The 16,448-nt window shown below is 45.0% G+C and overlaps 1 protein-coding gene across 1 annotated transcript in view; it reads right to left on the minus strand.

Annotated features, from left to right (window-relative positions):
* The window catches only part of gli3 (GLI family zinc finger 3), a 90,337-nt gene that overhangs the window by 39,380 nt on the left and 34,509 nt on the right, over window positions 1-16,448 (minus strand). Inside the window, exon 4 of the mRNA XM_032503403.1 lies at window positions 2,650-2,755. Within this exon, the coding sequence (XP_032359294.1) occupies window positions 2,650-2,755 (106 nt within the window). The remainder of the gene's footprint in view (window positions 1-2,649; window positions 2,756-16,448) is intronic.

The raw sequence follows: 16,448 nt of genomic DNA on the forward strand, positions 1-16,448 counted from the left end.
ACTGACCCTGAGGCTTTAATACAGAATGGCACATTGGTACCTTCCCCACAAGAATTCATAAACTAAACGATTAGCCTCTGTCTGTAATTGCGCTCTCCCTTGCCTAATAAGGGAGGTGAGGTAAAGAGGGAAAAAACAAAGGACAGTTAATTTGTGATTTCCTATGCTCATTTGAAGGCAAATTAAGTGTCAAACAGCTAATATGGAGCATATTTCATTTTATGAGCTTTTAATTTAATTCTACCGCCTCATATCACTGGAGCCCGTTAGCTGTGCTGCTAACACCCGCTCCTCGCCTGAAAACGGGGGCCATAAATAAACATGTTTCAATTAGGCCCTTCACAGTAATAGGATATGATTCTGTTCATTTGCCACATATGGATGGTGGATGTGTCATTGTGGCGGAGAGGAAACGAGCTGCTGGGCATTTGCGGTGTTTTTACTCCGGCCACGGACGCCCAGTGGTGACTGGCTTGTGTGCGTGGCGGGGGAAGCTGGCTGGATTGATGGAACTGCCGCGGGGCCAACCCAACTGTAATTACAGGCCGTAATGAGAGGCTGCATGGGGAAGTACTGCAATAATAGTCCCTGTGTACTTAGGCATATCTTTGAGAGGGCTAATAACGATTAATTCTGCTCACTGAGGAGAACTTGTCTTAAAACAATTCAATATTTCTCCATAAGCCGCCTCCTGTCCTCCATTTCCCTGAAGCGACAGCTACACGCTGACTGCCTCTATTTGCTCGAGCTGGCTATAAGCAACATTGCTGAGCCGAATGCATCCCTTTTAAATCCTCAGAGAGGTTTACTCCTTCAACTCTCGTAAAGTTTGGCTAAAACTTGCACAAAGCCAAATCTGAAAGTGTAATTAACTCCAATTTGCCATCAGGTGGTTGGACCCAGCTGTAATACCGCGACTGATGAGTGTTTCTTCTCACTGAGGAATTCAGTGCTGCTTTTTTAATCAAGCGGGCAATATTGTGGCTTCCCTGTGCAAAGATTTAAAAGTAGTTGAGATCCTTTCTGCATGGAACCCACGTAAGTTCATAGAGAACGTGTCTGTGTGACAGTGAGTTCACAGATTTAAATAAGGCTGGCCACTAAACAGCTGTCTTATAATAATGACAAATAGTTTCCCTTAGCATAGTGTGTCATATTAAACAGCTCTATGCTTAATGGCTTGGATAAATAGGCCATAAGTAGCATGGCAGAGCACGGCCGTGTTTCTACTGACAGCAAACCAAGCGCGCAGATAACGCCTGTCTGGACAGAGTGACTGAAGACACCGGCGCTGCGTAACATCTCCCCCTTAATTCAATTCTCTGGCTCTGTGTTGTCCCTCCACCTCTTCCTCATTTCTTTTCTCCCCCCCCCCCCCCCCCCTCCCTAACCTGTGCTACAGATCATAGCAAAGCACTCCTGACGGATAACAGCCAGGCTGTTTGTTCGAGCCTATGTTGCCGGCGTGTTCGCCCCATTACTCGGCATAGCTAAATGCTAATTATATTTGCCATTTTGTTTGCAGTGACATGGGGCATCAATCACCTCCCTTTTTTATTTCCTCGCTCCCCCCCCCTCCCCTTTTTTTTTTTTTCCTCTCGCAGCCCATGACAGGAGATGAGGGGTTGAGAGGTACGGTGGGCCGGAGGTGGGGAGGCGGAGGAAGGGGGGCGAACATAAAACATTCATTACGCTTAGTGGCACATCAGCAAGGGAGAGATATGACTCCTGAGGAGGAGAAGGGGGGAGTTGATAATGATGAAGAATATCAAACATAATGCGGCCCAAGTAGCTGCCCCATCCAATTTGTCCTCGTCGCGCCGTGATCGCTTCCTTCGTGTCTGCGGGTAGGAAACAAGAGCCGCAAGGACGATGAAGCATCTGCTTGTGTAGCTCACTATTTGGACGCAAAGAATACAAATGATAGAGAAAGTAAAAGAGACAAAAAGAGGGTGACTAAAAGTGAGGAGAAAAAAAAAGAATAATTTGTGCATGACCGTATGAAAGTGAGTGAGCTGAAGGAATGCTTTGAAGTTCTCTGCTGACCTGACCAGCACCGGTAGAAGCACTCCAGGGAAATACGAGACCATACTGTAATAAGTCTTCCCCTAAATTAAATACTTACCACTCACTCTTACGAGGCATGACACCTTGTTTTACTTTATATTAGATGTACGTACATGTGATTGGATGGGGCGCGGTGGTTAGTAGTATACAGTTTGTGTGTCAGGGGGCCCATCTGTGTCTGTCAGAGATGGGTAGATGTCAGCAGAGGCATTGCTTTCCTCTCTTGACAAGGCTTGATCACTGCTCTTATGAGAATCGCACGCTCCCAGGCTCCCCTCGCCCTGCTCTCATTTCCGCATCTCTGACACATGTTCATTTGCGTGTCTCTGACATGCGGATCATGTTGCACACGTATAGGGCGGTGGCCTTTGATCCTGAAAGGCAAAGAGAGGCGCGCAGCACCCATGAGGAGCATGCTCTACACCCATGGGGGGAAGGGAGTTTAGCTTGATTTGTATCGCCATTAGGAGAGCTTGTCAATGATGCGCGTGATGCAGCTCAATCAAATGTGTTCTATGATGTGTTTGATTGACGGATTTTCCGTTTGTGTGTGCGAGTGTGTGACCACTTTGAAAGACTTACACATGAAGAGGGGGCACAGGGGAAGGCTCGTAGATGTAACGTCCCTGGGTATGTCTGTCGTCGATTGGCACAGGAGGATGGAAGGCAGGGAAGAACTGCGGTGCAGCTGTATAGAATGACAGGAAGAGAAAGGGAACATAAGTATAAGATATTTTCTACATGTCTTGCAAGATTCTGGTTCCTCCTAAACATATCGTCATGTGAATGTATTCCCTCCTCAGCTAATCTAAATACCAGCTATAATGAGAGGCAGTGGTGGATGGCTATCTTTCGGCAGACCCACCCAAATGAGAACTCATTAAACACACTCAACTGAAAGCTTTGCTGATCCAAAATGTTTGCTTTGTAAATTTCTCAAGGCTGATAGAACTCAAAATAAACTGCGCTAAATAACCGTAAGGAAAGCAGCCAAATGGCATGGTTCTCACCGTACCGAGCATAATATAGTTTTCTACAAAGGATAAGGTTTAAGTACAACCAAAGAAATGTACAGAACGAGAACAAAAACACCCGTTTCTGTATCAGTGTTTTGTCACAACTCCCAGAGAAAATCAAGAGGCTTTTTTTTCTCCCTCTAGATAAAACATTAAAACATTTGCATAATATGCTTCCAAGCCTTTCTCTATTTTTACCCCCGAAATTGAAACTGTTGTGCTGTCACCAGAGTGAATTCACATATGTGTGCACTCATCTTCTAACCTTAACTGCACTCCACACCATAATCTTAAATACTAAAGCTGGAATTTTGTTTTGCAACTGTGCATCCATTGTTGGACAAGTTGCAACGAGCAAACCAACAGCGGGAATTTTGCTGAAATGCTGCCTACCTGAGGGTCAAGTTGTGAAACTAAAATGGGTTAAAACTTGTACAGAAAGACAGAAACAGCAAATGACTAACATGCACACAAGAGTCCACAAAGTAACAAATCACTTCTTTATTCATACACACGCTACGAACACATCTCAGTGCCAAAACACATGTCACTTTATTGCCTGTTACTGAGACCACTGCCAAGTTGCGTATCACTACCCTGAGGCAAAGCATGTGTCAACATCTGCATACCTTCACGCAGCAAGTCTCTGAGGCTGCAAGCTATGTGTTTTTTTGCTTGTAAACATTTGGAGGTGTGCGCCAAGAGGGCAGATGGCCAAACAGTGGGGTGCCCGACAGCTCTTTGAGTGTTGCTCGAAGCCAAACGCAGCTGCATTGCTGGGCAACGCAGCAAGTGTTGATCCTCTAGCACGTCCCAGGTCTGCTTACCTCATCACTCACTCATTCAGTGGGGGTGATCACTGCCAGCCTGGGCCAACACAGCAACTATTAAACAAGTATCAGTTTGGTGTTTTTTGTAATCCTACAGCATTGGAGCCTTTTCCATTATTGCATAGGGACTTGCAAGATACATTAAAAACAGAAGTGTTAGAGTTGAAGCAGCAGAGGCCAAAATATCCTGACTTTAAGTCCCTAAAGTGGGTCTCCCAGTTCAAACCGAGATACCCGGTGATGTAACTTGAGTAATATTCTTAGACTTTGGGAAAGTTGTTTTCAGAACCAAAGACAACATTATAGCTGTTTTCGCAGGCTATACTATACTCGCCGTGACAAGAATACTGACTTTGACATACTGGTGGAGTGGACAACATTTGTAAAGACAGAAACCCCCAAACACCTGTAGCAAAGAGGCCATCATCCCTGCAACAGTTGAAGCCTATTTTCCAGTGTTGATTTGCAGAAAAGCAGCATTTTGTTTTCCACATTCCGTCCCTTGCTTGGCACAATCCACATAATGTGGACATCTTTTGAGAACTTGACATAAGGAGAAACTTGAGATTAAAAAAAAAAAGTCTACAGGGGATTGATTGGCTATGAAGGCAAGGAATCAAGTGGAATAATGCACAAACAACTCTTACATCCAGGTTCAAAGTACTTCAAATTCACTTTATCTATATGCTATATTACTGCATGGTCCTGTTGACAGTGTTTTACATTTTTTACACAATATATCACTCAGCATTAAAGCTTTAGGATTTGTTTAATGTGTTCAATGAGAAAACTTATAGAAACCATTCGGGTGTTCTAATCCTGTTTTCACAATAGCAAAGATAAGTGGTAAAAGCCCCCTCCGTGCAGCTCTGGCAAGTATCTGTGCACTCAGTCTCTGTCTGTTTGATAGTTTCCTCCTGATGACTCAGTTTTGGCTTGGCTCACCTCGGCCGATTCCAAAGCTGCTGAGGGAGGGAGGGATGAGGGGTTTCTGGGATGGGCTGGTGGTAGACAAGGGCAGAATCTGCTTTGTTTACTCTGGGCTGTTGGCCCTCGGCTGTCAGACTCGGAAATGAACCTTCGGGTTTACCGGGGTCTTGGTACTGTGATCTGGCTCGATGGGAGTAAAAGCCTTGTGTTCTCTAATCTTACTGATCCCTGCCCACATTGCTCGAACTTTACACTAACCTCTGTCCTGTTTGGTAATGAGGGATGACTGTGAAATTACAAACTGTGAAATCATTTTACAGACCCCACCCCTTCACCCCCGCAACACACACCTACATTCCCACATCCGCCACTCCTCATTGAATTACCCAGATCCCCCCTATGTTTATGTCTCTGGAGCGCCTCACTCAGTACAGCCCTGTGCCTAGACTGGACCCTTTTTTTCTTCCTACTTCATCACTCTTTCCTTCCCTCCCTCCCTCCCCTTGCTGTGGTTGCATGGCAAACCGTTCCGCCGAGGTTTATTTAAATCCAACTCTGAAGTTTACTTTACCATGGCCCAATCTAAATAGAGCCTGCCACCTCTTTTACGCCAGCGCAGCTCTCCATTAGCGCAGCAAACAGCCCTGTGTCACTGGAGGGAATGTATACAGTCGCAAAGAACAGAGGGCGAAGCAGAGAGGGGGAGAATTCATCCTGCAATTCATCTCCAGTGTTTCCTGTAGGGACTCCTTACTGTTTACTCCAGGACTAAAGTGCTCCTGCTCTTCTGGATATTTAGGGTTATTCTCCTCGTCTCTCTAATACAGAATACAGCTGGAAGGCCCATTGGAAGCTGGCTCACGAGTCACAATTTTTACCTTCCCACGGCGGCCACACACCACAGCAGCTCCAGCATTCCTAAGGAAAATGTAGTCACAATGGTTTTGTCCTGGTTGCATTTGGTAAACCGCCACTGGCAAAGTAAGAGGGATTAAAGAAGTCATCTCAGCCGCTCAAACGCTGAAACTCAGGAACACTGCATATCATAGTTTGCAAACTTGTTTGAGATGTAATTTTTGAATACAGAACATTTTGTATAGCTCTCTACCAATTTATCAGCAACTTAAACATTATGATGACTCCAGAGTAGCAGTATTCATTTTTGGTTTAAAATGTTCCTTTTCTTTTAATTCTTTTAGGAACAGGGATGGAAGTCATTAAGACATGATTACAAATGGGTCTTAATGAAAGGGCAATTAGAGGCAAACTTTGACCAGGCTCATTAATTCTAATTCAACATAAACACACCGTGCTCAGGACCAAAAGCCAGCTTCCCCTTCATTAAAGAGAGGATAGTAATTGCCTTGTCCTTTATTGGACACTTGAATAATTTCAAAAGAAGGGGGAGGACAACGGGAGGATAAAGCCTAAAGCACATCATTTGCAATATCCTTATTGGTTAATCTCCTTTCATAATGGCAGTTTTACCACAAAGGATCTTCACTGAGCTTTGGAACGCATGTGATGTGATACTTTGGGAGAATTTGAGCTGTCACTCACAATTCTGATTTGGGTTTTGATAATACACAAACAATTTCTCATCTTCCTATTTTGTTGTCAACTCAGCATTGTGAGTTTATTGTCTTGACTGCTAAACCTGGGCTCCTCCTCTCCTCTGGCAAGGGTTCACTGACTCTGCTCTAACAGACTGTCACCCGCAGCCGAGGACGAAACGCTCTTCCATAAACACTGCACTTCTCATCGATGCTCTGCTGCGAGAGCACAAAGAGCCACTGACAGATTGTCATAAGCGACTAAGGCGGAGTGAGAAAAGGGCTGCTGGGGCCTGCTCTAGAGGTTTGTGAATTGCTAATGTGGAACATATGAAGCCTGTGCCGGGGCTGTGACTGCCAGATTTCATTATGCCACCTCTCTCCCCGCTCATGATCTCACTGCTCAGGCACGCTCGTCTGCAGCGAGGCCCGCAGTTACACCATAACTCTACAACACTTCGCAGAGCGTGCGAAAGATGCTCCAGACTTTGTTTGCGAGCGCATGCAACTTGTGTTTCTCCTTCCTAGGAGTGAATACAAAGACATGTACATGACTTTACTGTGCAGAACAATGCAGTTCTGGGCTTGTTTTGTTAATGTTTTTTAATGTACCTATTCCTAAATATGTCACCTTGAGAAACTTGCAATAGTGGTCTCCAACTATTTTACTTAATTACCCTTTACAATTTTGCATCAGCACACCTTACGTATGTCCATTACACGTCCATGAGAACAAATTAATATTTCACAAAATGAGAATCGCTGACATACCGTAACGTAGTTTTTTTGTAGCTTTTTAGAGCTACCGGACACAGGATTTTGGTACAACTCTTGTGCTTTGATTCCATTCATCGTCATTAAATAAAATCTGTTACACTTTATTAGAAAGAACTCTTGTAATGTGCAACACGTCAGTTTGAGGACATTGGAGGGATTTTGTTTCTTTTAGTAAACACAAATGCAACATATCAGCTAACAGGCTTGACTATGAGTATTTAGCATGTGCTTGTACTTTGCTACAACTATCTGGCTGGCAGGAAAGGGAGATCATGCAGACTATCAGAAGAAGTTTGCAAGCTTGCTCTCTTGTGGAGCCGAATTCTCCCTCTGATCAATCCCTTCACACCCCGTCTCTCATCATGTTTGCTTACACTGAGACCTCAAGCTGTTTGGACATGTAAATAACACTTTCGTAGACTGTTTAGCTAAGCTCAATGGGAGTTGCTGTTGACTTTTGGAGCGCTTTGCTTTAATTACGGGTCCCAGATTGTTTCAGGTCTAATGGCCTAATTACCGCTGTATAAATTAGCCTAATGTTCTTGCTGTGCAGAGCTTTCTCTACTGTATGTGATGCCTGGGCGCTAGAACAGAGAGAGCTTTTATCCAGCTAAGAGCAATAGTAAGAAGGAAGGAGAAGAAAGCCAGCAGAAAGGTTAAATAACAGAAAAATTCTAAGTGCTGCCTTGCCAATCTCTCTGCCATTCATCATATACGCAAGGCTGGCAGATCACACTGCCCTTCCTCTGTAAATCAATAGATTTTTTTCTCTCTTCTGCCGTGTTCTCCTCTGATTTTGCTTTCTTTGTCTCTCTTGCTCAAATGCTCTTACACCCTTGAACACAGTCTTTCCGTGGGTAAACGTAATTAACATGGTGGAAAAGAAAAACAGAACAGAAGACAAGTGGTAGAAACAAATGTCATCTATTTGGGATAAACAGGCGCTCTGTTCACGTAGCTATACATTCCAGCACTACTCGCTGTCAGAAATAATTTGTTTGTCTAGAGTGAACAAGTCAGTCAATGCCCATCCTTTCCCTACTTGGTTCTACAAGTCTATGCATATTTGTGTTGGGACTTAATGTCTGCGCAGGATCTCTTGTGCCAATATTTACACAGTTAATTTCATTCAACCACTATACTCGTACAGTTTAGCATCTGCTTGACATTTATCTAAAAGTTGAATGTTCTGTACAAATGAGTATCCCCTGTAAAATATGTATCCATTTTTATCAGGACATTTATCTGAAATAATATACAGTCAGAAACCCTGATTTCAGCAACCAGCATGATGAAGATCAAGATGTAGGCGGTGCTCCAAGTTGCTCGCTCTTCTACCCCGGCCTTTCTCCATAAATCACACAAATATCTTAATGGAACTCCAGCATCTGCAAGACATTTACCAAGACTGAGTCAATCTTAACAAATTGCACGCCAGCACAAGGGCCCATGCCTTGCTGGAGCTAAGCACGCACACTGCTCTTCCAGGGGGCCCCAGCACCACCCAACCCCAGCTTTTTTCTTCCCTGCCTCCCTTCCTCCCTGTATTCCAGTGTGGATCATGGAGTGAAGGTTATTTCAACGAGGCCTCTGCAGAGCGCCAATCTATCTTCTACATTTGGTGAATTTTTCCAGATTGGGATAAGCCGGGAACCAGAACAAAGCGCTTTGGGTTGCCCCCCCCTCCCCTCATCCTCCAGCCTCCCCTCCCCCACCCTGCTGGGGAGCGATTTACACAGCAGTTTAGTAGCTGAAACACTGCGTTACACCTCTTTTCCCTTCTCTCTCTTCATCTTTTGTCTGTCTATCTCCTCCTCTCCAAACAATGATACCTCTCAGAGACAAGAAAGTTGATTTAAACCTCAGGTTAACTCACCTGGACTTTGCTACATTTATTTTGCTTCAACTCCCCCCTGTGTGATTCATTCTACTCAAATATAAGGCTGATTTAAGGTTTAATCTTTTTTTTAGATCTGTATTTTGGAATTGGGTCACCGAAGAAATGAAAAGATGCCGTTTGTCCACCAATTTCTGTTTCTTTAAATACTCCTTTGAATGCCTGTATCATAAATGTATGGGATTTACTGAGAAATCTCTATGTGACGAGTTCCTATCAATGACAGTGTTTATGACTGCCACATCTGTATCAGACTACCCTGTGACAGACTGACCCTCTATAGCCCTGTGTCACAGTTCCTCCCCGGGCCCCTATGCAGGTGATCCTAAAACTGCGTGTGGCTGTGTGATAGTGACTTTGAGGGTAATACACATGCATTATAATAACACACTGGGCTGGACACGGCCCCGGGAAACTGGACAGCTCAATTTTGAATCATGCTGAAATGCCACTGGCCAAAGACGGTAATTTTAATGTAATTTTGTTTACAAATGTAGCTATTGTTCTCAATTTATACTGTGCACTATGAATGGAAACTTCACTCTTGCACTTTTTAATCATGGTTAAGAGTGGTAATCCATCACAGTGTCGCCTTTATTTGCATGTCAAAATTGTTTATTATCGCATAGTAATGTGGTTAAAATAAGGGGCCAGATTAAATAGACGATGCATTAAAGGACATCCGAGATTTCAGGGTGAACTGAAAGAAAGAAGCAATGCATTAATACATTACATGTTGCAGCAAAACTTTGAATTCAATGAGTGATGTTGGAAACACTGTAGCATGTTGTCTCTTGCATTACATCAGTTGCAGTTTGAGAAGCTTAATCTTGAAAAATCTTCAAGTTCATGAAACCTGAAGCAGGTTGTACAGTAAGTCTCTGCAAGCTGATTTTCATATCTGTTAAAGGTTGGACTCACTTTCAGAATATCATTTGGAAAATCATGCATAGGTAATTTTACAAGCTTAGCTTTCAAAACCAACAGTGCAGACCTTTAATATGTTTTACATTCAAATGGCATTTCGCCCTGTACTGTAAGTCTATTCTTCTAGTTTTCCACCAAACCCATACAGACATTAGACAAAGTCTGTGCAGGCCTCTAGAGGTACGTGGCCATTATTTGGGCTAATGGAAGAAACTGTGTGTCACAGAGCAAAGACAAAGCCCAGTGTCACAGCAATCAGACAAATGGCCGCTGGGCTCTGCAGGGCCAGACAGGGTTCGACGCTTTTGGACCAATTAGGTCTTATGAGTGCAAAAACAGCTGGAACTTCCTGATTCTCTCCCTTTTCCACTCTCTGTTCTCGTTGCGCTGCTGTCACCTTAGCCTCTCTTTCACCCTTTCTTTCGCGCCTGCATCGTCTTCCTAATTCTTTCAGTTAATCCTGCTTTCTGTCTATCTCTTATTATTTGCCTCTCTCATTATTCAAAGTGCATCCTCCTGATCTCTGTCCTTTCCCTCCTCACAGCATCCCAAAACAAGGACAAAGTTGTAATCCTTTTACTGCACCCCTGTCAACAGATTCCACCCAAATAATCCTAAAAGACTTACAACCAGGCCTAGGTACTATCAAGGGAGGACGGAGAGTAAAGAAGAGGCAAAATGCACAGGGGAAGGCAAGCAAGAGCCATGGAGAAAGAGGGAAGAGAGCGGAGAAAATAGAGGGGAAGTGGAGGAGCAACAGACGGAGGGAACTTGTGTCACAGTGATTTGAGTCTTTGTCACGCAGGTGGCGCCCAGGGGTTCCCTCAGCCTGGGCAGAGAGACAAACTGGGGCCCATGTAAACCTTAAAGAGGATTAACCCTGCCGGAGCGCTTTAATGTGACCTGAAAGTGCCGGGCACCAGAGAGCCCCACTGATTGAGCTGCGCTAGAGTTGGCTCCCAATGGTCCGCCGGCCCAGTGGCCCAGCAGCGCTGCTACAGCCCCGTGGCCTACAGCTGCCCGTTCACACTGAGCCACATCAAAGCAGCCTGTCTGGGAGAACCCAGAGACGGGAGGAAGGGGAGGCGGGTGGGCATGAAGGAGGTGGAGAATGAGTGAAGGAGAGGTGGGAGGAGGAGGCAGATGAGGGTGCCTGGATGGAGGAATCCCTTATCTCCTCCTGAGAGGATGCTGCTCTGTGGTGCGAGATTGTCTGGAGCTGCCACCTGTCCCAGGCATCTTTAAAGGCAACACTAAAGCCTGTGATGGGCCTGACCTCCTTGAGCTCCCATTCTTTTATGTCTCTCTTCATTTTCTGCTTTGTTACACCCCCTCCTCCTTCTTCTCCACTCTCTCTGGCTCCTCTCTCTTTTTCTTACCCTTCTGTCTCACTCACACCTTCAGACTCAGCCCTGACTTCCTTCTTCTCTCTCTCTTTTCTCCAGTGATATCTTACATTTCACCAGGCTGCTAGAAACATTTTAATTACACTGTGTTCATCAGCCTCCTCACCGTGTAGAACAATATATACTCGCGACCCTCCAGAGACGAGAGCAAGATACGGGTTGTTGGCTGAAGGGATAAGGGTGCTTATCTTTGCCACTATGTGAGAGGAATGCAAATACAAAAAGGAATGATGAGATTTGGATACACAGGCAGCAAACATGAAGAAAGGCATGAAATAACTCAGATTCTCCCGTAGCACACAGAGGTGATTATCCTTCTGGAGACTACAGGGTAACTTAAGGAGGAGAGAAAAAGCTCAAGCACCAAGCTGAAGAGAAGTCCCCATGAGCATTTAGCCGTGTTGTTTTTATAGTATAGTGCTTAATGTCATTGTTGTCAGTGGTGTTTTCTGCCGTTGATTCTCCTTTTGGATGGACAAGTTGCAGCAAATCTTCATTTTAAGCCTTCACAACATCAGCAAAATGCTATTGTCCCTGCTCGCCTCTGTGACTTGACTGATTAACCAATCTCATTTGAAAGGAAGTAAAACACACTGACAGATGTTGTGACGATGATACCAAGAAATGCTGAGTGTTCTTCTTTGAACATCTTAAGTTCTCTGGAAATTCTTTTAAATTCTTCTGAGCCCCTTCACATTTAATCTTGTCATTGTTAATAAGAGCTACCATTATTGAGAGATATTCTGTTCACACGCATCCGCTTTGTGGTAAGAGCACCACAAGACCTTAAGATGGTATGAAAGTGCATTCTCGCAGCATTCAAACTCTGCTTAACCCCCTTAAATCATCATGTGTTACAAAGGGGCACATGCATGTGAGAATATTGTCTATCTTACAGCATGAGATGCGTCTAATAAGCTGTATAAAAGGGGATCATCTGATTATCCCTGGTGTGCTGGACCAAGGGGCCACAGCAGAGCGCAGGCCCATGTTGTTCTTTCTTGATGAAAGGAGGTGGGTGGATGGGATCCCTCTCCATTGCCTGCAGTGTGCCCCAGGCTTCTCTGTGCCGGCACTCCGCTGGGGGACTACATCGTGCCACCGCGCTCAAAAAGCCAATATTGAAACAATCACAAAGACAAACACTTACCCTTGAAACAGGCACGTGTCTTCTCACCCCAGGCTCTTCTCTGTACTCTCCAGTTCTTATGGGGGGAGGATGTTTGAACCCGTATCCCATCCCAAACTTGTCATGTTTGAACCAACAAGAGGCCATAAAGTTTGAGTGCAATGTCAGTAGAGTGCTCTTTTGTAACTTTTTTTTCTACTTTTACTACTACAAAAATGCTACAAAAATGTTTGTTTTTTTCTTTGTCACTCGTGCTCTTTCAAGACATATGGAAAGGTGCTGTGCAGTATGAAATGAAAGAACAAGAACAGTAATTAACTGTAGAGAGTGTGAGGTCATTGTTGTGCGAATCACGTTCAATTCGGTGACAGCAAGCTCATTCAGTTCAGTGGTCAGCTGCATTTTGATATTGAGACAGACAGACTGAAGCTGGGGCAGCGGCAGGCTTGCTACGGCCCAGTAGACCTAAGATCAGCCTGGTTCAGCAGTTTAGAGTTTAACCTGTGACTGGACACCCACCACCCCCACAACATCATAAATCCACCGGGAAGGCATTTATGCCATGGCTCAGTGTTCGTGCTAGCTTTCCCGGAACTCAGGGTCATTATGATCCAGGTAGCAGTCACCTTTGGCCAGACTCACAGAGCAGGGTTACTGTGATACATGTGAAGGAATCCTTCAGCCAAGAGATCCATTCCGCCACTGCCTTTAGCTTAGCAGGCATGGTTTCTGAGATCAGTCAAGGACAGGAAGGCTTTGGTGTAGGGATTAGGGCCTGGCAGCCAGATCTGGACTAGATGTTTTAATGAGCTAACCCAAAGACTGTTGGACAGATAGGCAGCCATCACAGCCTGGAGACACACTTAATGTGTCGTGTCATCTCCCATCAATGACCTATTGTATCACAAATACAGTACAGCAACAAAACTTATTCCGCGCCAATATACTTAAGCATTGTCTCTAAGGCTTGGCAAATTTACTTTCCTCCAGTTGTCTTCCTTTCAATAAACAATCTCGGGTGTTTCAGAGCAATATTTGCAAGAAAGCCATTGAAAGGATGTGCTTTAAGTCCCTCCACGGATGTGTTTAGTCTGGCAAAGAAGGGCAAGTGTTTAAGAAAAAGACACTTTAAAGAAGAAGATCCCCTCGGAGGAAGCAGAGATGCTTCGCCAGTAAGTGGGCTCACTGTTGCTGCAGGACCACTGACCGGCTAATCATCGCACAATGTAAACAGATGTCGGCGCTGCACATCCCATTCACACTTCTACACAATTAAGATCTTAAAAAAAGACTTCTCCCTCATTAATCCTCATCTCAATCCTTTCTTCTTATCCCACAGCAAAGCCCCATGTATTAGTGATGTGGTAGGAAGGATGTGGACTCTTATCCAGTGTTTGCCAAAGAAAAGCGGCTAAGACTCAGGCATCACCACAATTAGCTAATGCTAACAAAAGGGGCAATGTTTCCCTTAGTGTCTATTCCTTTCTGCACTGAAGTGGGTGTAAATACCAGAGTAAACACAGTCTTAGGCCACAGATGTAAGAGGAGTGGGAGATCACAAGTCTGGGTGAATAGCAGAGATTTACCGGCACAGGCCCTTGAAGAACCCCCTCCCCGCAGCTCTCTTCTTGTTGTTCGCCTCCCACGCCTCCCAGAGATTCGCCACCACGTTAACGAACCAACGACCAGGTGTGGGGAGCCTGCAGCTGCCATCACATTTAGGCACATTAAGCACTGACACACACCAGCACTAAGAGTAATCGGATTTACCTGGCTGTCTGCTGCATGGCGTTGCACACTATGCAAGCACAGCACAAAGGCTTAGGGCCCCCTCTCCATCACAAACACACACACACACACACACATGCACACACCTGGGATGAATTTAGGAGGTGACAAAGCCCTCATAGAGACCACTGGTGGAGTAAGAGCTGTGTGTGTGTGCTCACATGTGTATGGAACCAGAAACCAGAACAGGAGCCAGTGGCTTTTACACCTTGTGGCGCAGGAGGGGCGACAGATGCTACAGGCTCCTGGTTCAAAACAGCTGAGGGAGGGAGGGAGGAAGGGGGGGGAAGCGGCGTTTTTTAGGGGAACCCTTTCGTTTTGCTGACCCTCAGACCGCAGGAGCTCATGGGGATTGAGCTCTGGTACTGGGTTCAATCAGACAGAATGGGACCGCTGCCTTTAGGGACACCCCATGTCCTCAACACCTGGGGCCAGGAGGAGGTGTTTTGCACAGCAGTGCTCTCATCTCAGATCATAAGTCTTCCTGTGCAGAATCAGGATCAGAGAATCGACATCAATGAAAAACACTAGAAGCCTTTCAGACTTTGTGGTTTTTTAAAATCAAAATCTGTGTTGCCATTTCCGTCTTTGTCAGTGTTATTTCTTCTAATAACATATTGGGTCTTCATTGTTTTTTGTGTAATTCTTATATAGCTTCTTTAACACCAAAGTTGCAACTAATAATTATTGTCATTGTTGATTATTCTTAATTAATCATATGAAGAAATCACAATTTCCCAGAGCTTAATGTAATCTTCAAATTGCTTGTTTTGTATACAGTAGAAAACCCTAAAGTATTCACAACATTAAAAAATACAAAAGCTTTACATTATTGTATTTTAAGAAGCTGCATCTGGCAAATGTTTGCTTTACAAATTATCAAATTATCCAATTATTGCTTATATGCAGTGCATAGGGAGGATAAAATCTATGTTCATCATGCCTGCAGCTTCCCAGCATCCTTCGCTGTGTTCGACTCCAATCTGCCTCGATGATTGCAAGTCTTCCAGCCTCTTGAGCCCCAATGCACAAAGAAAGCCTCTTGAAGCTCCATGGCCCTTTTGACTTTTCCTGCTGCTTTTGAAATCTCCATTTCAGACTGTGACTTTTCCACATGACCCCAAGCCCCAGAATGACCCCCCCCCCCCCCCCCCCCCCCCCCCCCCCCCCTCTCTCTCTCTCTCTCTGTCTCTCGCCCCACTTCTTCCCCAAGGCTTCAGTGGTCTGGAACCTCCAGAGCTCCTTCACACATACCCACACACATACATGAAATGAGAAGTGGCAGTGTTGCTGAGTTAGGTCAGGATGTAATGGGCAGTAATGTTCTGCCCTCGAGGGCCCTGTCCACAGCTCCATTGCCTGGTTTTGAGTAACCTTTCCCTTAAAGAGGCACGATGGTGACTCTCAAGCACCCAAGCACGAGGGAGCAGTAGCTAATGAACTGGCTGAATAAATAGAGTTACAGTATACGGTTGGGGTCCATTGGACTTTTCATTACTGAATCACTCTGTCCCACTCTCTCTGCCCCAATTCAGAGCCAATTTAACCAAACTAAACAAGCTATCACATCAAATCCTTGTCTGCAGGCTAAGTCCTGGCTACAGAGGCTACTGAATTAACCTCATAATCAGCCTCTTACTCCCCAATCATCTATCTCCTGTTCTCTCTTTCCACATACACATACAGCTTCACTTTCATCTAACTCCTCCTGTCTATCTCACCTTTTGTTCACATTATCTTTAGTATCTCACTCGAGCCACAGCTCTCCCTTCACCTCAATCTCTTAGGCTTCATCTCCATTAGTAGTCGCTCTCTCTCTCTCTCTCTCTCTCTCTTTTTCTCCCGCTGACTTTCTCTCACACAGTCTCTGAGTCCCAGCAAGAGAGAGCAGAGTAGGGGGTAGCGAAGTTTGACGCGGCGCTGCTTTGGGGCTTTGAAGTGTGTGTTGATGAGGGAAAGCAGAGTACTGTGTTCAGACAGGCCCCTAATGAGGGAATTAAGAAGCTACGCTGGCCGTTCCCCATACTAACTTCCCAGGCACAAAACAAGACAAGTGAGCGTGATTGTGTTCCAAAGGTTTGTGTGTGTGTGTGTGTGTGTGTGTGTGTGTGTGTGTGTGTGTGTGTGT

This window comes from Etheostoma spectabile, chromosome 22 (assembly GCF_008692095.1).
Source record: "Etheostoma spectabile isolate EspeVRDwgs_2016 chromosome 22, UIUC_Espe_1.0, whole genome shotgun sequence".
NCBI lineage: Eukaryota > Metazoa > Chordata > Actinopteri > Perciformes > Percidae > Etheostoma > Etheostoma spectabile.